This window comes from Microtus oregoni, unplaced genomic scaffold (assembly GCF_018167655.1).
Source record: "Microtus oregoni isolate MIOR12 unplaced genomic scaffold, Mior012 000000F_ref0000247, whole genome shotgun sequence".
Lineage (NCBI taxonomy): Eukaryota > Metazoa > Chordata > Mammalia > Rodentia > Cricetidae > Microtus > Microtus oregoni.
Window position 1 is genome coordinate 52,908,474 of NW_024543059.1, and position 26,522 is coordinate 52,934,995.

At 43.0% G+C, this 26,522-nt stretch overlaps 1 protein-coding gene across 2 annotated transcripts in view; it reads right to left on the minus strand.

The window, feature by feature from the left end:
* Erich3 (glutamate rich 3) overlaps nt 1-26,522 on the minus strand; it is a 96,382-nt gene that overhangs the window by 56,042 nt on the left and 13,818 nt on the right. The window contains exons 2-6 of one of the 2 annotated variants that reach the window (XM_041650077.1): nt 16,453-16,546; nt 13,659-13,784; nt 9,514-9,585; nt 7,936-8,064; nt 2,974-3,132 (exon numbers count right to left, since the gene is read on the minus strand). In XM_041650077.1, the coding sequence (XP_041506011.1) occupies nt 2,974-3,132; nt 7,936-8,064; nt 9,514-9,585; nt 13,659-13,784; nt 16,453-16,546 (580 nt within the window). The remainder of the gene's footprint in view (nt 1-2,973; nt 3,133-7,935; nt 8,065-9,513; nt 9,586-13,658; nt 13,785-16,452; nt 16,547-26,522) is intronic. The other variant, XM_041650086.1, reaches the window with a different exon arrangement.

A 26,522-nucleotide genomic window follows, 5' to 3' on the forward strand; every position in this document is an offset into this window, starting at 1 on the left:
TTTTAAGAAGCATTTCTACTGACACACTATAAATTTGCAGCACATTTATATTTTGTGTCCCTAATTAGTTTTCAGCCCATTTCGTCTAAATTTTGAAGTGCTTAATAATGAAAAATTATTTTAGGGAAAGAAAGCTCTCCAAAGAGCACTGGTTACTAAGTAAATAAAAGCAGAGTGAGCAAGCGCATGTCTCGCTCAAACCTTGAATAAAAGCTACACTGTTCTGTAAGCGGATTCTAATGTTGGAATGCTAAATTACACTGAGTGTTCTTCCTTTGTTTCCTGGTTCATTCTTCAATACATTGCATTAAGCCTAGAATATCAAACTAAAAGTAAATGTGCATGATACAAATATTGAAATTAATGACCTAGAATTAACTACCTAGAATACTGAGAATTTGGATAATTTTAATTCCTTTAAAAAAATAGCATAACTGGTATCAGGTGCTTGTCGTGTTTTGGAAATGATTTTAATCATATTTTTTTCAAAATTAATATCTTGTTCTTTTTCTATTTTTAACTGAAGGTATATTGGGTGATTTTATAAACCATTACATATAATCATAGTGTATTTTTATGTACTTAAACATTTTAAACTATACTTCATAAGGGGAAACTTTTCCCAGTTGTTCACTACTGTAAATAGGTGGTTCTGCCTTTGCATATATGTGTCTTTGCATACATGTGCATGGTTCCCTGGGCAGATTCCCAATGTTAAAACGGTGGCAGATTCTCCATGCAGGACTTTGAAAACACTTAGAATTTCCCCTGGCAGGAGAGGCTCCCTCTGAATGCTGGCAATACTTGCCAAGTGATTAGTGGCATCAAAGCCAACCTGCGGTTGGCCGTGTGCACCACTTTTTCCTGCAGATGCTCACTCAGACTGCTAAGATAAGTTCAACCTCATTTTATCTGTGGTACTTCCAGTCCTTATGCCTGTAAATCCTTCTTTCAGTAAGGCAGGAAGGGTCGACCCAGGGCCCAAAGCATACTTAGCAACAATGCAGGCCATAAAGAGTTTGTCTGGTAGCACTTTCACCATCAATACTATTAATAAAAGCATGTCTCTTTTCATGGTCTATTTTGTTTATGTCTATTACATAGTAAGCTCCAGTAAGTTACTGATGTCTGCCTTAATAATCAATAATAATAATAATAACAACACTTGTTCTTCTTCAGTACTTAGCCTGTCTTAAGTGCCTAAAATATTTAAACATTTAGGTAATTGGAACTAACATGAAATTAATCTTCAATTTGTTGGTGTAGAGAACTACCCATTGCCTCTCCTTCAATGACCCATACTCTCAATACTTGAGTTATATATTATATTATTATATGTCACCAGGTGTATATATAGCTATTACTGGTAGCCAGTGTCTCAGAGTTAATTTGGGGGGAAATCACTGAGAGCAAAACAAACATCTGATGGGTGTAAAACCCATGTGTCTTCTCACTATCAGTGTTCTTATGTCTATGAAGAAAATTTACCAAAGTAGAACTCAGAACTACAGACGCATGGGAAGAAAACACAGGAAGCACCCATTGGGGCACCACCTAGTGGGGAGAAAGTCTTACCCATTAGGCTTTGAGTATGTCCAGCCCTAATGGCAAAGCTAACCCCGGAGGACACAGAGAGTTTTAGGCAAAGACCTGTGAGATTTCTGGTACTTTTGGCATGCCCATTCCTAGACGAGATGGGTGCCTCAGGAAGCCTTAACCTGAGCCAGGAACACTTGAGACACAGCCCTGTTCTGATTCTTTGGTCACCAAGCAACCTCCTCCTCATTGTGATCCTGTCTCCCCAGTGGCTCTGCCAACCAGGGAAACAACATTCATTGCTCCTACAAGCTTTGGCCACTTGATAATGCTTGGTGGATTAATGGCCCATGATCAGGACAATCTCCTATTTCGGATTACTATAACATGACAGGATCCTGCTTGTGTGTTATTTTAAGTAGCCTGAGATAGTCTCATGGGACCTGGCTACTCTTGAACTGTGGCTAAAATGGCAAGGATGTGCCACTGACCCAGGAGCCTGCCTCACTCCCAGCTGCGCAAACTAGAAGCCACTGCTTCCCGTTAAACTTCTCTAGCCTTTGAGAAGCTACCAGTAAATTAACCGAACACGGAGTGTAAAGCACTCTCATAAGCTAAAACCACATCCCATGGATTAGGATGCCGCGGTTGCACGTGTATATTTAGTATGAAATGCAAGCGCTCATTTATCTGCAGGAAGGGCATTTGTCAGTGAAAGGGGGCAATGTCTTAGGTTCGTGGGTGGTATTGCCTAGGAAGGAATGAACCTTCCAGTTAACGGCAATTACGTTTGTGACACAAACTCTTAAACTAGCAAATGGTTCTGCAAGCTAGAGACACAATCTGTCTCTCCCCAGTGTGGGAATGGTCTGGCTTGTTATCCCCTGTTTAGGTAGATTCTGTTTCACAGTACCCATACATAGCCTTTTTACACTTTAAAGACCAAAGATTACCCAAGATAGAACCTTGAAAGGGATGCAGTGTCAAACCCCTGGGTATGAGGAGTTCAACCTCCAAGTAACTTCACAAACTGATAGCAAAGCTAGTCCCAGTGCAAACACAGACCAGCCATGCAGAGTCCCATTGTCTGGTTTTTCTGCATCTGAATCTGCAAGGAGTCCACACAGGGTCACGTCTGAGGACAGCCATTTGTGCCTGTGAGAAGACATCTTTGTTTTTCCTCCATCTTCTTCATAGTGAGCTGGCACTGCACATCATTATGAACCCACCCTTTATGGATTCTGCTCAACTACATAATCCTCAGGTCCTTCCCGTCACAGAACGAGTTCATCAGAAGAACACAGTAAGTGCTTAATGAATGCACAGAAAAGTTTCACTGTGTGGATAAACTAAATATGGCATCTCAGAACCTTTGACAGTACAAGATTTAAATCAACAATTTCAAAGAATATATTTCTTAAAGAAAATAGCATTTACCCCAATAGGAAACGGAGTTTCGCTTTCCAGCAATGAGATTTTGGGTTTGGACTCTGGAGTTATCTTTGAAACATTTCTCGTTGTGTGATTACTGAGAAGAGGCTGCAATCGAATCGGAGGCTGCATATTTCCTGGGGCAGTATAGGGCCGAGGGGCTGTCTAGACAATTAGGGGAGAAAGTTTCATTTAAATTAGTATCTTGACATGTTTCCAGAACCAATTAATAATCCAACAAATTGCCCAGAGTAATTAATGGTGTCTTTTTAACTGAACAGATTAAACTTTAATTATATTCTTCCATTATACACAGCCTTCTGACCCAAAGTATTTGTTAAACATATGGTGTTGGAGTCCTCTGCATAACCAAATATCACAGGGATGGAGCCTCGTAGACAAAGGAGGTGGCCTCTATTATAGTCCCGTATTCTTTGCTGGTACTGTAAACTCCTGGCAGTACTGCATTTCTGCAAAGAATGGCTTTGCTGAATTAAATGTTAAGCTGAATAATGTTCGTACTGGAGAGATCTGAAATGATACGATTGGAACAGACTCATTTCGGTTTCAATGTTTTCAATATACAATCCACTCTGAACTCATTATGCCGCAGGGTTGGCACCCAAAGTAAAAGCAGACAACAGGACAGGCAGGTGCTCGGCTATAATGCACCACCAATTACGTGTCGTCAGCTGCTTCCTACAAATGTAAGAAAACAAAACGAAAGATTATAGCTGCCAACGCTGGGACGCACTATGTAAAAATGAACGTCTCCACGCTGAGCCGCTTCCATTTGTTCTTCTATGTCTCTGGCTGCGGCGCTCTGGGCCCTGGAAGGGATTCCTTCAAAGAATTTACCAATCAACCTCAGCACTGTAGTTGGGTTCTACCAAAGAGAGGAGTCACATCAGAGAAGAAGGGAAGATGAAATGGAGGCCTTTACTCCCATCATCCCTGCAGGGTAGAAATGGTTCCTGCCACCTAAATGTTAACACTTCTGCAGAGGAGCCTTTCCCAGCTAGGGGCCCTACCTACTGCTTCTGGAATCTATTCCCTCCCTTTCCCTCCTTCAATCTAGGGACTGTGGTTTCCCATGGTGCTGACCCCATTGGGCTTACCATCCCTAGCTGGTTTCTCTTTGCCCTGCTGTAGCGTCCTAAATAGTTTCTTTATTAAACAACTTCCTAATTACTCTATTTGTATAAGCCATCTGTTTCCTGCTGAGCCCCCAACAGAGACACTTTCCAATCAAGAATATACTGCAGTGAATACAAAAAGTGCCAGCGTAGAACATTGTAAGTGCCTTTGGGGGGTGTCAACAGAATATCATAAGTTTAGTATAAAGATTAGCAATGCGTCCAAAGCAGGGAGGAGTGAAACTTTTGGCCCAGTTGTCCTTATACGAAGACAGTAGAAAACATGCTAAGAATAGGACATGCATGTTTGGGCAAAGGGGTATGAGAAGGACAGTGTATAAACGATTCATGAACAGCATTTTGTACATTGACTCGAAAGAATGATGAGCCACAAATATTCCATTCCGCAAATGTATGTATAAATATATACGTAAAAAACGGGCAGCCAGTGACTATTACTAAGCCCTTGTTCTCACAGCATCTTGAGAAGCATGTGTGCAACACTGTTCAACTAATGATTTTTCAACAGTAGGCACATACTGAATACTCACCTTAGACCAAGCAAGGAGCTGAAAATATTTAACATCCAAAGATTCTATTAGTCAATCAGACCGATGGATGCCAGTGAACAGAATGTGAAATGATGTATTCTTGGAATATTTACAGTTAACCAAGAACTCTAAGGAAAACTAAGTTCTCACAGAAGCAGTTAAAATTTTTATCCAAATGATGAGGCAAGAGGGAGATGGGGATCTAAAAACCAAGGAAGAGTCGGCTCTGAGCCAGGACCAGAGAGGAGCAACAGAGATAATACTGCCTAATATTTGCTCTCCTCTCTTCTCCGATAACAGAACTTTCATTTGGAAACATGTCTGGCACAAAGAGAGCATGTTTCCCCCAGACTTCCCTAGGCCTCTGTGCAAAGATGGGCCTCTCCCTTCAGGCCAGTAAAATGTGAACAAAAGAGACTCTCGTGACACACCCTGTTCACACTCAAAGAGAAGGGGAGCGTGGCCTTACTTTCCAGCAGACCCCTTCCCTCAGGCTGCAGCTTCCACATGGTGATACACAGCCCTGGCAGCTGTGGATGAAACAAGTTCCCCAAGCTGGTGGGTGAGTAACACAGAAGGAGTCCAGGTGTTTGATGACTTCATAGAGTCACCTGAGACTCATTGGCCTGGCCTGGGGTGGGGATGATCCCCATGGTTAAGCCATTACTGCTTAGAATCACTTATAACTTAAATGTGAAATGCCTCCCACTGGCTGTTTCAATACTTGGTCCAAAACTGGAGCTGCTCTTTCAGGAATTGGTGAATCCCATGGTAGTAGGCAAAGGCTGAAGGGAAGAAGCTTCTCTCTGAAGGGCAGCTCTTCATGCTCTTGAGGGTCCTGCTTCTAGTCCTCTCTTTGCTTTCTGGTCTGAAGGCTGTGAGGAGGAGAAAAGCCCCAGCCACATGCTCCCTCCACTGTGGTGCCACCAGCTTCAATACCTGCTCCATCGTGATGGACTCTACGTCCTCAAACTGTAAGCCCCTAAGCTTTTCCTGCCTCAGTCAAATTCTCAAAGGCCTTTGGTCTCGGCAACGAGGAAATTAATGAACAGAATCTCTGCAAACCTGAACCACAACAGACACACATGAATCCACTGATGTAACAGAGATCTCAGAGAAAGCAAGAGCTAAACCTAAGAGAGGTCTTAAAAACCGCATGCAGAAACGAAACCAGACTCTCCTTAATAAGAGACTCCGATCACCCAACGGAACTCTTGTAGACTCTACCGGACCCATATATGCCGTTGAGGGTCTCCTGTCAAAAAATCTTGTGTAGAAGTCGGGGAAAGCAGGTTAGTACAAATCAGAATATCTATTGGAGGCTGTGCTCTTAATGTCACAGCTGTGCAATTGCACACAAAGACCATCCTGTCAGATGGATGTGGCAGTCAAATGCTCAACTGATCACATTTATCTCTGAAAACAAATCTCCCATTAACTGCCAGCTGTGAGCCCTGAACTCTCATAGCTCATATTGAAGGCTACCTTAAGCTTGCTGCATTTTTACGATATGCGAATACATCTTCCTGTAATAAACATGGCACTGTCTTAATGTTCTTAAAACTGTACCAAGATGTGAGTTGAAATTGGCTACCTGGACATTACTCAGCTTAGCCAAATTCTGCTCATTCTCTCGGGGATTCCAGGGAGTGAATTTCCCCAAAATGCACAGCCTCAGTTGAGATGGCTCTCCTCGGTTTTAATGGAGATGGCACAGCTAAATGCTTGCACGGTGTCTGAACGTTTAGGGCAATTAGCAACCAAGTGCAGGAGAACGTGGTGCCAGAGGTTTCCTCAGGGAAGCTCAAGAAAAATGGTGACATCCTGTAAGGTGTCCTGTCTCTGTAGGACTGTCAGTAGCCAGGGCTTAAACTGAGAAGGGCTATGTCCAGGACAGGAGGGACAAACCAAAGGGGGACTTGAGTCTCCGTGAAGCAGGAAATCCACCTAAGAATCATGGTAGCTAGGCAGTAAAGTGCACGGGACACACAGCCTATCATCCAGCTGCAGTCCTGTGTTGAAGTGTCCGGCAATGGCACTGTAGCCTCTGATTTCCAGAGGACTCCCTCACTCCAGCACAGCAACACACAGACTATCTCCTGAGGGGGGTTCGCCAGCAAAACTGAAAGAAACCATAAAGGGGTTTTCCTCTCCGAACCAGGTGGAGGACAGAGAGCAGCCCTTAAAGGGATTTTCCCTCTCTGAACCAGGTGGAGGACAAAAAGCAGCACTATTTCCTTCTGGGGAAAGCTTGGGAGAGGCTAGTGAATCACTGTCCAACAAAGACATATTTGTACGTACACACCTACATTCACACCAGACCCGGAAGAGGAGAAACAGTCCAGAGAAAAGCGGGGCTTAGCAAGGCTTGGGCTGTTCGACCAGGACAGGTTAAGACATGTCTACCTTTTGCAGAATGTTGAAGCTTAAGGTCATACGTGACAGACTTCCTCAACATTCTGAAGGCTTTATAGTTTCTCCACAAATATTGTGCAACACAAACAAAAATGATCAGAGTTTACAAGGAAAAGCATTCAGTCATGAAAACCAAGAGTAAAGAATTCATGGGGAGCTTAGCCCCGCTTCAACCACCGACATCCAGCAGTTCTTTTTAAATCTCTCCTGAATCTGTATTGTTTTGAAGAACTGTGTCCTCCTTCCATCAAATCTCACCATGGGCAACAGACAATGTATTCTGGGATGAAATATCAGTGTATGATTTCTTCAGGTGGGATTTCACCACATTTAATATCTCAGAGTAGAAGCATGTACTTTTGATAACCTGAAATGGTAGACTGTCACCACCATGCAGCCTGGCACTGCTGAATTCGGTCAGACCACAGAGGAGCAAGAACCATACCCAGACGTCAGAAAACACAACCAGAGTCTCAACAGGGCCACGTTGCTGAGCTGAAGTGTAAATACTGAGATGGATAACTTCAGCTCATCGTGTGTGATCTTAGACACCAGGTAGATTTTGCGTTTTTCCTTGGGTAAAGTAGAGCAGGGGTTGGGGATGGGGAGGGAGCTGGGTATGTTTGTAAGCATACATGATCTCCACTTAAGAAGCTATGACAGCTGCACGTTCAGGGATTGTGGCTGGAGGGGGTTCTGTTAATGGAGACTTGAGCAGTTAGGAGGCTGTGGCTTCCAACTGTTCATTTGACTGTGTTTTCAAGGCTATAGGGCTGTGCAGACATGCTTCCCATAGAGCCTTCTTTCTGAAATTAATGAGAAATCATAAATTAATTATCTGGGACAGAGTGCTTAATAGGGCTCACCAGTGTTAATGGACTAGAACGTCCTTCCTCAGCCAGAACACTACAGCCACGGTTACTCTTTGGGCCAGCTGGGGGGTGGGGTGTCAGAATGGGCATGTTATCTTCAATAAAACGTCTTGTATGTTCTCCCTAGAATGAGAAAGAAATTTGTGAAGTTGATGTATAGATTATGGGGTTAGCTTAGCACCTGATGCACAACATGCTATGAGATCAAAGCCCTCCCCATGAAGAAGGCCACTCCGTGTTTGGACATGGAGGTTAGCAAGGCTCTTACAACCCTGTCGGGGACTGGTGTGGTGGTGAGTGGCAGAAAACGGAGCCTCCTCCAGATGCACATGAAAGAGTCACTCTGAGTACCCTTCCCTTCAAGATAATGTTTGTTGGGCCACTACAGAGTGCCTGTTGTACCTCACTACTCCGACCAGAAGAGACTCCCAGAAAAGATTCATTTTATACAAAAACAATAACTCAATAATGCCCTGAAGCAAGTTTGCCTATTAAATAGAAGGAACCTAAAACCTGCCTTTGGCAATTACAAATACCCAGTGAGCCTTGACAGTCCCAATAGAAGTGTCCAATGGGAGGAACCCAAGTGGCCACAGCACTCCCAGTGACCCACTTAGTGTCCCTCGTCTGCATTGCATAAGGCAAAGGAAGGGAAACATGAGCCCCACTGGAACCCAGTACTTCTCGCTATTACATCCACAACCTGTAACAGCCCATGACATGAGGCACGGCCAGCCAAGCTGAACCCCCGTTCTCCTGAGCCCTGAGAAGCTATCTATGTCCTGTTGGCCAACACTTTGGTAGCAAGATTAGCTTTTGACCCCAATAAAACAAATTTGAGTCCATCAACCCAGATAAGAAAATTTTAGTCTTAAGGAGACAGGTTCCCTGTGAATTCTTTACAAATACTTATCGGTTTGTGAAATATGTTTCCACATTTGTAATACCACAGACAATTAAGAACAAACAGCTCATGATTTCAAATAGCTCAAGAAATCAAATAAATCTGCCACCCTCAACTGAAACATGCCTAATTGAATCTCTCATCTCCTGATTCAAATTTTGTAAGTTCACTGCAGAGAACAAAAATAGAGAACAACCAAGAGGTTTAAAAATACCTAGCACGAAATGTCTTAGATCTGATCACGCTTTCTTCTACCAAGGAAGCTCGTTCCCACCAGAATTTTAAAGGGTGACATTCGAATGAAAATGTGTGATTGTATAATTCTTCTAATGTTTTATTTTCCTTCATACAGGAACGTTACCATCTCTTTTTATTTTCTCGAGATACATGAATATCCTTTGGCTTCTGCCACAAAAAAAAAAAAGCCACCTTTCAAATTTGGCTATTTTTAATTTTGTCTTGGAAAGTTTTTTGTGCTCAGAATGCATTTCTCAGGAGCAGAACCTGTTCTATCAACATCTATATTGATGGCGGTAGAGATCCAGGCTCAGTAGAAGCATTTGCTTGACCTGACCTATGTGTGCTGTCCAAAAGTAGGTATAATAACTGCCGGGGGGGGGGGGTCTGTTGAAATCACAAAATGTTATTAGAAGGTAAAAGGAGTTTACCTTCAGCCTCTGAATCCGCTCCTTCCGAGCTAAGGTATCCAGTTTCCTTTTTATTTCAAGCTGGTGGTAGCGCTGTTGAAGACAGAATCATGCTAGTGAGAGCCAAGAATATTTTAGAGGAAAATAATCCCGATAGAGGTAGCTTTATTTTCAGTAAGCCCTCTTGTCATTTAGGTGGAGAAGAACCACCTGCCTAAGTGTGCAGCTGGGGATATCAATTGCCACCGCTCTAGGAGAGCCAATTACACATCTTAGCTAAAAGGGTCCATGCCCTTTACCCAGAAACTTCATTCCAGGTCTGAACAAGAAAACTGAGTAATGACTTTTAAGTGTTGTGCACAAAAAGATACTATCTGAAGATGGCCCCACCCCTTTATTTCTTGGAAGAAAAGGATGCAATTGTGGTATAAAATTCGAAAAGATGGCTAAATGCTTGGCACATGCCTCTGCTGGGACAGAATGGGATCATTAAACAAGGTTCCTAAAGATTTTGATTTTCTTTTTTTAATGGAAATGAAAATAACACAGGAGGAAGCAAGATACAGAACCGCATAGAAATCGAGTAAGGGCAGAGACAGTCTTTCCAGAGGACCCCTGGGGTGAGGAGGTGCTTCCTTTGTACCACGAGGTCCCAGGAGTCGAATTTCACAAGCAGAGACACTGAGGCAGATTCACTGCTTTGTACTCTGGTCTCTCCTTTCCACCCCCCCACCCCACCCCCCCGCCGCGCTTGATTGCCACAAGCCCATGCCCCTGTCACAGTGTATCATGATGTCCTCTCTTGTTTTAAAAAAGATGATTTCATTTGTACTTTTGTGTCTGTGGACATGTGGGGGCAGGGCTACCTCTTGGATTTGGAATTAGAGGAAGTCCTGCGCTGCCTGGAAGGGGTTCTGGGAACTGAGCTCCTGCACAGGCAGTCCCTCCTTCTAAGGGCTGAGCCACAGCTGAAACCCCACTGTGTTTTTTAGAGTTTGCTTGTTTGTTGAGAATGGGTCTTGGAACCTAGCTTGGGATGACCTGGAACTTGCTCCATTGCCCGCATTGGCTTCAAAATTGTGGCAATCTCCTGATGAGGCATCCTGAGAGCTGACATTCTGCCCATATGCTGCCTCCCTTTCATTGTTGTATAAATATGACTAGAAGATTCTAAAAAGAAGTGTACATTAATAATGGTCACCTTTGAAAATAGGAACTTTATGCAATTATTTTGTTTTATGATTTTTCCTCTGTGTTTTCCAATTATGTTACTGTAATAGTTGGTGATTTAGAAATACACCTCCAATTGAAATCATCTTTTCTAATCAGACTTGAAATCAGTCTCTATGGCTTTCTTGCTGTGGTTTTATTGTTCCTCAGGGAAACTCTTTTCTCTGGAGTTGGTCCCTACTGATGCAATCACTCCAGTCCTGGTTGTCATGGATTATCTGTTGGCACTTCTTGTCCCTCTCCCTACTGCTCTGATCTTACACCCACTCAGCAACAAGCTTTCTTACATTTACCATCAGCCTGTTCCCCAAATCCACTGGTCCCCAACTCTCCAGTCAGATGGCAGGCTCCTCTTCCCCATGGCTGACACTCCCTCCCCAAGTCTCCAGCGCCTTTATTTCCTGGGTCCATCCCCACTGGAGACATCATGCTGCTTGTGAGCTTGTGAGCTCCTGGGCTCCAGGGCAGCATCCTAGCAGGTCTGTGACCGGCTTCTGGTCCTGCATCCCTGCTCCTTCCTCCCTTGGGCTCCTCCTTCAGTCCCCAAAACTCTCCCCATCACCCCTGCTTCTGACATAGTGGCTTCTCTTTACTGCTTTCTCCTTCTCTGCTGTCTCTGTAGACAGCTGCCTCTCCCACACTCTCTGCGGCTGTCAGCTGCACCCTTTGGCAACAGATTCCTAATTGACCTCCCACCTCCAATCTTTTCCAGCCCATTAATCCATCCTCCACATCTCCAGCAGCAACCTCTCAAACAGTTCTGCCCATTTATTTCACTCCCTTGCTGAAAAAAAAACATCCATCACCTCATGGCCTGCTCTGCAGCCTGCCTTGGGAATTCCAGACTTTCCAGAAACAAAGCTGCAACTTACCAGATAATGTCACCACCTGCCGAACTGCCCCCTGCGCTGTCTTTGGGCCTCCTTTCCATCCGAGGTATCCTGCATACAACCGTCCTCCCTCTCTGGAATTCCTCTCCTGTACTCCTAACTTAGCTCTTCAAGGTATGTCTCACAGCAGCAGGACCTCCATGCACCCTGCTCTGGTGCCCACAGGTCACCCCATCCTTTGCAGGATTCATTTTGCTACTGCCCTCTTCTGTGAAATTGCTGTCTAGTATTTCAATAAATAGTGTCCTACACCCACCAGAGAGGGTCCCATCTTGGCATACAGCGAGTCTGCTACTGCAGGTTGCACGGATGAATGCGTGAACACCTACAACATCAGGAAAAACTGGAGCAGCACCAGTTAATGGGAAGCACTGTGGCAACGTGGAGACAATACTGGTTGTTCTAGTATATTAGCCGTTTAGGTGAGCCTTCTGAAACCTGGTTAGAAACTAAATTGATTTCACTGTTTTTCAGATTTACAGGTACCTGCTGAGTTTACTGAATAAGCATCCCCACTGTGAACACGCAGAGTCCGCTGAACGCTGAAACCTCTAAGTGTAACCAGTACTTACAATATTTACAAGTTTGGAGCAACTCCTAGTCCTTTTTATTTCACCTGCACATGGGTTTGTGTGTGTGCAATACATAGTGAATGGACTGAGAGACCAGAGGAAGACACTGGCGACCTGCTCTGCCCTCTGCCATGCCAGTCCCTCTGGACAGGGTCTCTCACTCAGTCTGGTACTAGACTGGCAGTCGGCAAGATACAGCAGTCTTCCCTTCTCAGGGATGGGTTATTGGCGTGAGTGTGACCACACAGGGTTTTTTACATGGGTGCTGAGGATTTAAATTCTGGTCCTTCAGCTTGTATAGTAAATGTTCCCACCCTCTGAACTGTCTTCCCAGCCCCATGTTTCAATTAGAGAAAGTGAAATTCCATATTATCGTTACATTCTCTTAAACGTGATTATGTGTTGTTAATACATGAGACATAACGGACAGTACATGCACAGTTATGCTGCCTCCTGCCTCCAAACTCTAAGGACTTGATCCAACACTGAACGCTGCACTCCCCAAGTTAAATACTAGGTTGTGCTTAATTTAATGCCATACTATTTTTTTAAGCAGGATTGTACCATTCCCACTGGTACTTTTGTAAATCAGCAAATTTGGGACTGTCAACAATGTGTTTTTATAACTCATGGACATGAGCTGAGGTAAAAAAAATGAATTCCTAAGTCAGCAGAAACTGCATGCATTAAGCATCTTCAGTGAATAGCAATGTGATGATATCAGTATAATAATAAATATTTTCACTGACGCTAAACTTGTTGCTGCTTTAGTTCTACATTTGTTCATAAACGTTACTGGACCCACAGGTGTGGAGCTTTCTAAGCCAACTTCTCTGTGACTTTTATATGGTCGAGCCCAGAGTGGCACCCTCTCTCAGAGACTAAAACGGTGCTTGACAATTGGAAGGACAGTTTTGTGGAGCAAGGCTGCAGTCATTTCTCAGGTTAGCTACATATCCCACTAAAAGTGCAATGTCAGATGCCTCAAAACGTGTTGATGCTTGGGCTGTAAATCGTGCTGACCAATGTGTCCAAAGTAGGAGGGACAGCAGATGTTTCAATGCCTATTCTGTGAAACTTAACATACGGCCGAGCTATGGAGCCTTAAATGAATAGCAGATCCAAGATAATTCACGGCAGTGGAATTACTGATATTTAAACAGATGTCACTTTTTTTTAGCAAATGGAAATTAAGGTGCAGATGGTGAGGGCTGGGTAGCCATTGTGAATTAAAAGAATCTACATTTAGAAAATTAAATATCACAGACTTTGTAATCATGTCCATTTTTCTTTTGCACTAAAAAGGAGGAAAATTTGGGTCTCTGGGCTCCTGGCTACTTGGGAAATCAACCAGAATTTTCCAATTCTTTTTGGCCCATTTCCTTTTCCATGAAGTCTAGGAAGAATTCTCCAATCATTACTCATTATTGAAGAGTGGCCAGTCCATCATAAAGAGGGTGAGAAATGCCCCCACCTCCATGTCGAGGACCTTGTGGAAGATGGCTTGGGCTAAGCACTCCCTGATGTGTTTCTGATGATCCCGCTTCATGGTGTTTGCTTTCTGTTCCTTTTCAGAAAGTATCCTCCCACTTCTCGTGATCTGTGGCGAATAAAGGAAAATCATGAATGGGTAAATAAAATACACACGGAAATACAAGATAGGAAAATGTGTTGTTAGGTACCAAAAAAAGACAGAGGAGGGAGAGAAGAATAAGAGGGAGGGAAGATAGATGATAGATAGATAGATAGATAGATAGATAGATAGATAGATAGATATAGAGAGATGATAGGTAGATGATAGATAGATAGATAGATAGATAGATAGATAGATAGATAGATGATAGAGGATGGATAGATAGATGATAGAGAAAGAGAGAGACAAATAGATGTTAGAAGAGAGAGACAGAGACAGAGACAGAGAGAGATAAGAAAGTGGCCTTTTCAAATCCTAAAGGAGACTATCATTGTCCCTTGGGAACTTCCGTTTTTTAATGACTATTTCATCTCTTCATCTCCTTTCAACAGAAAGGAGAAAGGAAGTCTCCGGTACCTGCCAGTGTGAAAACACACACAGGTGGTACACTTGACGTTTAAAACAAGGTTTTCATTAGAGTAACAACTTCCCAGTGATGGAACCCAGGTGTTCTTTTCATCCTCATGAAAGCCCCCGCGGGGAAGGGGAGGCACTGCCTTGAGGCATGCACAGGAGTGGCACAGGCTGGCTGTGGTCCACGGGAAACACCAGCAGGAAAAAGGCAAGCAAGCGGTAGAGAAAGCCTTCGGTTTGTCTTGAGAAATAATTGGTTTCATTATGCTGCTTGCTCCCTGATTTTTCTTCCTGCACTTTTCAGGCCAGAATATGGTTTAATTGCTGTGATTTAGAATTTTACGGTTTATGGAGGAGTGTGGATAGACTGTTTTCTATATTGGCCACAGCGGGGATCGCTGTGTGTCTCTGGAGTAGCAATTCTGCCCTCACCCCTTGCTTCCATTGACTCCTTCCTTTATTGCCTCTGATCTCTTCCATAAAGGAGGCTGCTTGCTATCCGTCCTGCTGTTTGTTTTCCTCCCCACTTCCCCATCCCTTGTTCCACTTACGTTTAAACGCAAGCCACATCTACACTCTGTCCCTTTAGAAGTATTGTTTTTAATTATGTCTGTGTATGTGTCTGTGTGTGCCTATGTGCGTCTGAGTATGGGTACCCACAGAGGCCACAAGTGTTGAGTGCTCTGGAGCTGATGCTGCAGGCCTTTGTGAGCTGCTGGCTGTGGGCACTGGGAACAGAACTCAGGTACATGTTCTTCACCATGCAGCCGTCTCTCCAGTCCTCACATCCATATTCGTTATTTTCTAACTATATTTTTTATATTATTGCTGCAACCTATTAGTGCAGATAGCCCACTTACAGTGTCTAGGATGCGCTAACTATAGGATTTCTTGTCCCTGGGAAGGGCCTAATGTTAGTCCATCCTGGCTGCTCTCTCCATCCTGGTGGTAGTTGGCACATGTCACTGTTATCGCTTCTCTGGGATTACGTCTGCTCTCCTTAGTTGGACAGGAAGCTCCTAGAGAGCCACAGTGCTTAAACTTGAGTGAGGTGGATATGAATCCCCCAGGGGGGTTGAGCAACAACAAATCCCACAGGTCGAGGGTTGCGAGCTTCAGACTTGCACTTTTCTGAGGAATTTCTGTGTGATGTGCTCCTGAAAGCTGCAGGGCTGCTGCTGGCTCTGTTAATCTCGAGAAAGTTCTTGTCTTCCTTATTCAAGTTACCAGGCTTTTCACAAGTCTTCCCTGAGCGTTTAGGGGTGGTGTTAAGTAAACACGAAGTCCTGCCCAACTAGCATCCTGCTCAGAAGTGTTCCTAGTCACACAGTGATTGCAGGGTCTCTTATTCCAGGTTCCTAACCATAATAGCCACACCACAGGCAGGGTACCATTGTCTACAGTTCGCAGTTGAGGAAGCTGGGCTGCAAGGGGTATGAGCGGTGTCTTATTCCTGGCAGAGCCAGGTTTCAGCTGCCCCTTCTGATAACAATGCCCCAGGAGGCAGAGAAGGACTTTCTTACTCCAGCTCCACCCAGCTGGTGCCAAGCACACAAACAACAATTAGAAACACAATGAGCCCCACTGGCCACACTGGGCTTTAAGAAAGCAAACAGCCAACACTCTGAGAACACACACCCCTTTTCTTTCAAAGGAAAACCATAGGGGTTTTTGAGGTAGATTTTCTCCCTTATACACTTTTAAAGAAACGGAAATTGTGTGCGTGGGAAGAGTGGCTTTGAAGATGATGGAAGGCACTAGAGTATCAATAAACCATCACAGGGAAATGAAAATCAAAATGCACAATACACACAAGAGGAAGTGAACTGTGCATGTTTGCCACACCATATTCTGTGAGTATTAAAGACAATATTTTTCTGGAAACAATAAGGTAAGGTCTTCTCTGCTCCTGCTCTTTAACAGTGCCTGGTTCACAGAATGTGTACTGAATAAATGAATAAGTAAGCAAATCAACTATGCCGTTGAAATCTCACAGGGATTTTTCTTCAATAATTTATGTTTCCTTAGTAGCCACTGTAACTTTTCTCCTCTTCTTTAGAAAGAGCCTCCAAATAAATAAATCAGAGGTTTAAAAGGAAGTAATTTTTCTAAATTAGTATAGAAAAAACTATGTCACCCATTTACAGGAAATCTGAAGAAAGGTAGGAAGTTTTCAGACTTAATTGAACAAGAACGTGGGCAGAGCTCAAAACAGCCTTACCAGCCCGGATCTTAGGAGGTGCCGCCTGATCCTGGTATTGCTGAAATACCCAGCCAGGTGTTTGTCTGTGAGGCTATTATACGTGGCAAGTAATCTGAAACAGAGAAGAGAAGCCATTGTTGTCTTACGACGGCTGCTTGATTGCCAAGGCCACTCTTGGCAGCACTGCCAAGCCAGCGATGCATTTGTAGACCAGTTTACCTGCCAACTGGGAGCCTTGTCATTTCAGGTCTTATGATAAGAGGTAGTAAAATTAGACACAGGTGAACAAGCAAATGTTGGTGAAAGCCCCAAGGCAGAAATGTGCCTCCAGTCTTAGGAGATGAAACCACCTCCAAGAGAACGGACTGGTGGAGTGAGACGGCAAAGCAACAACCTCCCCACTCGCGCCGGCCTCTTCTGTGCACCCTAAGCACAGACACCACACACCCTTTGCCTCTCTCAGGCCAGCGGGGCACACCGTGAAGGGCCAGCCTCCAGCTGTCAGGGAGCGGCTGACTGGTGACACCCAGGGTCTCCCCAGAAAGCATCTCAACGCCGTGTCTGATGTCGTTTGTTGTGATCCCAAGCAGGAATTTGCTGAGAAAATTAAGACATTATTTCCTTATTTAATTATTTTCATTGATATAAATCCTAACTTTTAGCTTATCGGATTTGATTTGTTGACTTATATTTATCTAGACAATTTCATTAATCTCTATTACCAAAACTTTAGTGTATAGATTATCTTAGATTTTTGGGATGTTTTATTTCTAAGATTAAAGGAAACCAAGTATAGTGACGCACATCTGAAATCCCAATACTCCACTTGAGACACAGAAGCAGGTATTTTAGTTAGTTATAGGCCAACCTGACCTATACAATGAGACTCTCTCAACTTTGAGCAAACTAAATTCTTGGCTACATACTATACCTAATGCATGCTTAAGTTTAGCCTATGATTTAGGGTTAGAAACTGGAAACTACTTGTTTATTTTTTATTTATTTATTTATTTATTTTACATCTTGACCGCAATTTCCCTTCCCTCTTCTCCCAGTCCCTCCCCCCTCTACACCCCCCCAGTTCCCACTTTCAATTCACTCCTCCTCTAGGAAACTGCTCTTTTAATCTAATTATTAGGCACCTTAAAAATGTGCATATATATATATATATATGTACATGCAGACATTTACATATGTATATAACACAGCAAGCAAGTCTCACCATAGCCCAGTCCTAAAAATTTCATACAATACAACAAAGATTTGCACTCTGATGCAACAGCTGAATTCTAACTTTTTTGAGACTACAGAAGTGTCTCATCTTATAGTCTGGAGAGAATGTTAGCCGCAATTTTATTTAGCTGTTTGCAAGACCTTAATTATGTGGAGATTAAATTGGTGACCTTTTCCTGTCTCTTTTCTCCTTAACAATCTATCACAGGAAAGTTCCATGCTGCCAAATGGTCAGGCAAGTTTAATTTTGTCCACAAAAGAGACTGAAAAGCAGTAACAAAGCCAAGAAACCAAGGTAGCACATGAAGGCGGCAGACATGAACAACTGCAGAAACCATTATTTCCCTGGGCTTACGTAGAAAGACAAGCCAAGAGTCTCATGGAGGCACACACAAAACCAGCCTCGGTGCTGCTTTGAAGACATCTTTTAAATGAACTGTCTTGGTGTCCTACAGTTCATCAAAGGTTTCCTGTCTCTGAAAGGTCAGCCTTATATCCCGTACCCTTTCTGAATCTCTGAATCTCTTTTCAGCTCTTCATTTCCAAAAGGTGAGCAGGTGTCTCTCAGGCCTAACAATCACGACTGCACAGTTCACGGATTCTTAAGATAAGTCATTACAGGAATATCATATACAGTCTTTTGTCTGTCTTGCAGATCCACGCTTAAAAAAATAAAAATCAATACTTTTGGAATAGCTAGGAGTGTTGAAACCCTGATTAAATGAAGTGAGGTTAAAATATTGGGAAGGTAGTGGCCTCAGCCACACTATGGTGAACAAAATAGCTCTTCCTTTAATCCAGGGTCTGTAACTTTTAAAATATTAATATCCTAATAACAATGCCCAGTCAACTTTTGTATCACCCAATTATAATCCTCCTCTGTTTTCTCAGTTCCTTCCAGAAGAATATGTGTGCAGAATATCCTATCCCTAGTCCCACAAGATGGAGGAGTGTGTGTGCAGGATATCCCACCCCTAGTCCACTGAGGCTGGAGGAGTGTGTGTGTGCATGCTGCCTCCCCTACCAGTACCATGAGACTGAAAGACAGCAAACTGGAAACTTTTATATTCATCTGCTTTCTTTTTATTTTGATTTAATGTCCCCAATTGGGATTTTATTTGTAAATAACTCCTTCCACATGTTCCACAAACAGTTGTGATAACTTGGCAGACATATCACACTCCCCAGGCTCACCCAACATGAGTAATTGCTTTGTTCGACAACGACTGAGTAGGTTTGTATTTAAGCTGGAACCATAAATTGATAAATTAGTTGATAATACATTGTAAGAAGTAAATGATGTACATCTAGTGCTATAGTCAGTTTTCAATAGATACTTATGTCAGTCTCGTTCTTATTATCAAGCCTCATTTTCTCAGAAAAAGGCCCCAGTATGGACAGCTAAGTCTATGGTCTCTCTGGATCCTTCTGCTTTCTTTACGTTTCTTTGGTGTGGGCCCATAGCCTGCCTTTGTTTCTAGCTACATGTGACTCAACACAAAATTATAAACATGTATGTGCATGTGCACATATGCTTATACTCGTGTGTGTGTGTGTGTGTGTGTGTGTGTGTGTGTGTGTCCTGTCAGTTCTGGAGAATAAACTTTGTAGATAGCAATATCAGCGCAATTATAGGAGCTTGACTGACCAGGCCACAGACATGGTTAGCAGAACTATTCATTATCCATTTTCTAACTTTATTTTCTGTACTGGGTCAGATAAGGTTACCTGACCCAGGTCTGGTGGCTGGAGTCCTTCCTCCCCTACATATAATGCTTCAGTTGTCAAACTCACCTTCCTGATGAACTCTGTGGATGACCTGTGATTTCCCTCACTCACTGTCCATCACTGACCCTGTATGGATCATACTAAAGGGTATTGTTAGCTGCACAGAGCTGACCAATCACTGTCTAGAGGTCTAACTGCCTTGATTATTTTATAGAATGCACAATCCCTGGTTTCTGGTGGGGAAGGTCCACTCTCCGGCCTCAGGTACCAGGAGACCACCGAGAGGGGACAAAACATGCTTCTGCTTGTACTGGTTCCTGTCCCTGCTTCCCGCACACCCTCTCTCTTCAGTGGCTGAGTCCTGCTTTCCCAGCTGCAGCTTTTCAGCACACACTCGGAACCCTCACCACCCACCAGGCAGGATATACAAACTGGGATCTATAGAAGCAAAACTCAGCGATTCCTAACAGTTCCTCCATCTGGCCCCAAACAGCAAGTCTGTTCCATAAAATTCTCAAGCAAAGGAAAGGCGTAGTAATCACCATTAGTCACCAACCTCGATTGAGATTCCTAATATTTTTAGATCATTCTCTAAGGGTGGGTACAGAGATGCCACAGACACTGTACTCAAGAGTCCCAGGCACCAGAGATGCACACACACACACACACACACACACACACGCTTATGTGAACTGACAGTCACTCTCTACCTCCATCCTGGTCTAATTCACTCAAGACCACTGTGGAAAGTCTTTGGTGGTTTGGTGGATACAGAGCTTAAACACAGGCTTGACAACCAAATCTGACTTCAAGATCTCACGAGGTGACAAGAGAGAAGGCTCAGTAGTTGTTAAAGGTTAGGATCATAACCAAAAAACATACGTGGCAGGAGACAATACACACATAGGAGTTGGTCCTCTGACCTCTACATGTGGGCCATGGCATGTGCAGACTACAGGTCTTTACACACACACACATTCACACTAATTAATTAATTTAGGGTCCTGAGAGATGAGCATCATGTAACATGGCAGCTATCCCAAATTCTAAACTGGAAACCTCCCAGAAGGGATGACTGCTCCATAGTGGTCGGTCCTAAGAGCGCCTCCCGAAGTCAACAATATGTTTTCCCGAGCTTCACTGATGAGCCCATCTCTCCAGGCTGTAGCAGCCTTTCACCTCAACCCACTCCCCCCCCACACCGTCACCATTTCACCACAACCCACTCCCCCCACACACACCGTCACCCTCACATCACAGCCCATCCCCCCACACACACGCACCGTTTCACCACAACCCACTCCCCCCCCCCCACACGCACACTGTCACCCTTTGGGAGGGGCTAGGGTAGATAACTCCTAAGAGTCCAGCTTCCACGTGGTCCACCTCCACCAACAGCAGCCCTGGCCCAGGAACAGACAGCCTGACTGCCTCTGCCTCAGTTCAGCTTCCACAAACACTAGTGTAGAAATGCAGATTGGCCAAGAGCTCTGCCAATTAAAAGGGTGCTTTACGTCCAGTTTCAAATTGTTTCCTCATTTCCGTGTGCGGCTGCATGGAAGGGCTTTAACCCTTTGTAACGTTGGACTCCATGTCTGAGAACATGCTTGCTAGCAAGATGAAAACCTTCTCCCCACCTGCTTCCATGCACCTTCAACCCAACCGTGGCTTTTCCTTTTTTTTTTTTTTTTCCCGTGGCTTTTCCTTTGTGTGCCTTCATTCTGAAGTCAACCTGGTGGGACCTAGCATCACCTTGGAAATAAGCCTCAAGGGCTTGTCTGGAGGAGAGTCTCTAGAGAGTGTTAATAAATGTGGGAAGCCTGTCCTAAATCTGAGTGGCACCATTCCATGGGATCAGGTCAAAGCATGAAGCAAGCTGAGAACCAGCATTCTCCTCTCTGCTTCCAGGATGTGAATGTCATGTGATCCACTGCCCACCATGACAGACTTCCCTCTTAGACTGTGACCCAAGATAACCCTTGCCTTCCTCATGCTTTGCCAAATGTTCTGTATCAACACCGGGGACAATAATGAATGCACACACCTAGCCCCTCAAAATGCTCTCAACCCAGCTGCAATGCAGCCCATACCCACAGCACACATTCCAACCGCCCTTATCATCTACACCAGTTTTAATACTCTTGGGCTGCCTCCACAGGATACCACAACCTAAGAGGCTTAAAGGACAGACAGACATGCATTTCTCATTTCTCCGGAGCTTTGGATGCTGAAAGTATGAGGTCTAGCTCCTGTGCTGCAGAGATCCAGAAGGGGGCTGTTGGTTCAATGTGGCCTCGATTTGCAGGGAACTGACAAAGGCAACATCTTCCAGGTTGCAGAAAAGCAACAATTACCCGTGATTTAGTTACTTCCCCACAGCCCACTTTTAAACACCATCATTCACATCTGAGATTGGAACGTCAACGTGAGTTGTGAGAAACTCAAATTCAGCCCATAATGAAAGGCACAATCACCTCATTTCACCGGTGAAGAAACGCGCATCAGCTTAAGTCACTGCCCACATGCGCTTTGGGAGCCTTTTTCTCTGATGCTTATCAAATAAGCGTGAACGCCTCTTTCCAGGCCTTGCTACAGCGGCCACTGGAGGCTGCTAAGTATAATCCAGAAAAAAAAATTAACTGTGAAATACACACAGAAATGTGCTTCCACCAATCTCTAAGCACAAAGACAGGAAAGCTATTGTGTGTGTAATATGTGTATGTGTGTGTTCATGTTAATGTGTGTGGGCACAGATGTGCAGGTGCCATTGAGGTGTGTGTGTGTGTGTGTGTGTGTGTGTGTGTGTGTGTGTACACGCAGAGAGCAGAGGTCACTGTCTGGTGTCTTTATCACTCTGCACCTTATTTTTTGAGACAGGGTGTGTCACTGACCCTGCAGCTCATTGCTTTGGTAGCACTAAGGAGCTACCAGACCCTCGGGAGTCTCCCGTCTCCGTCTCTGCCTCCCCACTGACACACACCCCACTGTCCATGGCTGTTCACAGGTACTGGCACACACCCCACTGTACACGGCTGTTCACAGGTACTGGCACACACCCCACTGTACACGGCTGTTCACAGGTACTGGTACACCCCACTGTCCACGGCTGTTCACAGGAGTTCTGAGGATTGAATTTGGGTCCATGCTTTAAGGATTAAACCATGTTCTCAGCCCGACATGAAAATTCATATACATTAAATTGACAAATATATTACTTTGATTTATAATTAGCCTGTAACAACAAAACAATGTGTTAAAACTCTTAAAATAGCCACTATCTTAAACGTATGTTGTTCCAGTCTGCTTTTAAAAAGACTTGTTTAGAGAGACTAGAAAGAATATTATTTTTCTGAGGCCCGATGGTATACATAAGTAATCTCAGCAGTAGGGAGGCTAAAGCAAGATTATAAATTCAAGGTGAGCTAGAGCTAAACGAGCAATCCTCTCAGAGAGAGAGAGCGATTTTGACACAACCAGTGCAGTCCTGTTAACCAAATGTGACAATGAACCCCCTGAACCGTTGCCAGCAGTACCCATCTCCTGTTGCGACTGTAAGAACTTACCAAAGGCTAGTTGTTACACAGCGCAAAGTCGCTGTTACACATTTCCTGGAGATGAAAAGTGTGAAAATGCATCTCACTGGGTTAAAACCAAAATGCCAGCACAGCTGCATACTTCTGCAGACTCTGAGAGAGAGTCGTGTTCCTTTTCTTGGCTACTCTCCAGACGCCCAGTGCTCCTGGGGTACTGTCCTCTTCCAGTGTCAATTACCCCCCTACAGTCCCCTCTGCTTACTGACTCTTCACTTACAAAATTTCACTTCGATTTTTCTCCAGATTTTCTTTCTCTTTACCAAATTCCTGTCTCATATCTGTGTTGCTTCCTTCTTTCATTCAGGCGTGTGTGTTCTGAGTTCACTGATTTCACGCTCTCTTTCATGTTGATGAACGTTCTTTAGTTATCCTTTTGAATTCTTTGTCTAGAACATCACCAAACTTGCTCCCATTGGAGTCTATTTTTGTGACATTGGTAAGTGGAAGAAAGACTAGTAGGACTTGAAGACAAAGTTAAAGAATTTTTAAAAATTCAGACAATGAGAAAAACAAAACAGTAATAAAGTATAAACAAAAGCTTACAAGCAGTATAGGACTCATGAGAAAAATCAAACCTATGAATCATAGCCATAGAGGAAGAAGTTCAAAACAAAATGAATCAGATGCCATCAAGATGGTTGCTTCATATTGGTAAAGGGGCCGATCTATCTGGAGGATATCACAATTCTAAACATATTTGTACCAAGCATTGACATTCAATTTTATAAAACTACTGGATATAAAGGCACAAATTGACCCCAAGACAATAATAAGGGTGATTTTAACAGACCACCATTACCTATAGACAGGTTATCCAGACAAAAAGAAAAATAAAACCAAAGTGTTCCATGACATTATAGACCAGCCACCCTGAGCACTTCCCTCTCGGCCTCAACACTCAGAATATACATCTTTCTGCAACTCAAGCCACGCTCTAGGAAACAGAATATATCTTAGGGTACAAAGCAAGCTTCAACAAATTAAAACAATTAAAAACCTTCTTGATTTTCATCTTATTCCAGTGAAATTAAATTAATTTAGAAGTGGACAGAAAGAAACTGTAGGAGATTCACAAACAGGTAGAGGGGCAGCAATACTCTTAGATGACATTGAAGAATCAGAGGAAAGCTTCCAAATTTCCTATATTTGATTGAAAGTGAAAATACAACATATCAGAACTGTTGCCGCAGGATAAAAGTGGTTCCAAGGTAGAAGGTTATAGCCACAAATGCTAAAATAAACCAAAAAATTATGGAATTTTTAAGTAATTCAATGAGTTCATTTCAAGGTCTTTAAAATCAAGAACAACTGAACAGAAAAATATTAAGTAGAAAGAAATAATGGTCATGGCAGAGATTAATAAAATGGGAATCTATATGAAGAATATATAAAACAATGAGTGGGTTCTTCAAAAATCTAAATATAATCAACAAACCCTTATTCAAACTAGCCAGAGAGAGGGGATTCAAAATAACACAACTAGAGATAAAAAAAAAATAAGATATCACAATGGAAACCAATGAAATTCGGATGATTATTGGGGCATGCTCTGCAAACCACATTTCAATAAGTTGAAAAATTTAGATGAAATATATAAATTTTTAGATATAAATGGTCTAACAAATTTAAAATAAATGTGAAAATATTCAAAAATAATTTTCAAAATTAAAATATTAAATATTTAAAATAAAATATTTAAAAATTAGAATATTAAAATAGCAAGCATTGAGACTAAAGCAGTAACAAGAAGTCTGGTAATTAAAATAAATAAATTAATAACCTAAGGCTGAGTTGACTCACGGATGACCTTTAAAGAAGTGGAAACAGTGTTCCCCAAACTATTCCATAAAATACAAGGGGGAGGTGCCACTGGCTCTCACAACCTAAGTCCGATCTCTAGGACCACGATGGCGGGAGGAGGGAACAGACTCCTTAGATTTGCCATCTGTCTTTCAAATGTGCACCATGCCATTACATACCAATAAGTAGATAAATCAATATATTTTTTAAATAAAAAGGTATGAAATACCTCCAAAATCATGAAAACAGTGTTATACTCACAGAAAAGCTGTGTATGAGCACAAGACAGAAAACCATATACTGATTTTCCTGATGAACATGGATATAACAATCCTCAACAAAAAAAAAATGCAAACTGAATCCAGGTACACATAATAAAAAAGATCATTCATACGACCATGGGAACATCCTTCCAGGGCTGCGGACATGGTACACCATGAACAAATCAATAAATGCAATATAGCTCATTAATTAAGGACAAAAATTACATAGTCATCTCAATATATATACCAATATATATACATATATATACCATTATATATATACCTCAACATGAAAAAAGTCAGTGAAATCTCCTTCACAATAGCTAAAAAATAACCTAGAAAAAGCCTAATGAAGGAGGTAAAAGACCCCTACAAAGACAATTTTAAGACACTGAAGAAAGAAATCAAAGGGGACACTAGAAGCTCCAAAGACTTCCCACAGTCACAGATTGGCAGAGTCAATATGGTAGCAATGGTCACATTCCCAACATGATCGGCAGATTCTTTGTGATTCTCATCAGAATTCCAGTGAGATTTCCCAAAGAGATTGAAGGATAGTAAGAACCATGTGGGAAGCACAATTATTCCTGGTGTACAAAGGAAAAAAAATGTCTCAAGCAATACTGTAGAGCCAGGATAATCAAAGCACATGGTCTTGACTCACGAATAGATGCAAACACCAGTGAACGGAACAGAGGGCCTGGAGTCAAGTCCATGCAGAGACACCTGATTGTGTCAAAAATCATTCTTTGGAGAAAAATAGCCTCCTTAACAAATGCTTCTCAGAAAACCGTGTCTCCAGAAATGGAAGGAAGAAGGCAAATACCTGCCTCTCGGCCTGATATAAACCAAAGCGCATCAGTGACCTTAACTAACAAACCTGAAATACTGTAAAGAAACAGCATGAAGTACGAACATAGGCAGGAACTACAGAAAAAGACTCACACTGCCAAAAACGTAGGACCAAGAAGGACAACTAAGCTACAGAGGAAAAATAACAGTCTTCGATGAAGAGACAGCTGACAGAATAGAAGAAATTTTTGAGAGGATTAATAGTAAGAACACACAAGGAACAAAAAAACTAAATTCTAAAACAACAAGTAATCCTGTCAATAAGTAGGTGACAGGGACTAGAGCAGCACAAACTCCAATAATCGTGAACTACAAAGCGTGGCACACGCAGACACCGAGGGTCTGCGAATCTAGAGCTCCTGTCTCACCCCAGTTAGAAGGCCATCCTTAGGAAACAAGCAACGAGAAAAGCTGCCAAAGAAATGATACCCTCACACACTGCTGGTGGGACTGGAGACCAGTGTGGAGGGTCCGCAAACTATAGTTAGAACCTCCATATGGCTCAGTTATACCACCTGCAGGGTCATGCACACGGGACTCTAGTCAGCACAGTGCAGAGGTACCTGCACTACCATTTCGGTGAAGATGTATCAACAGTGGACAAGTCATAAAATGACTC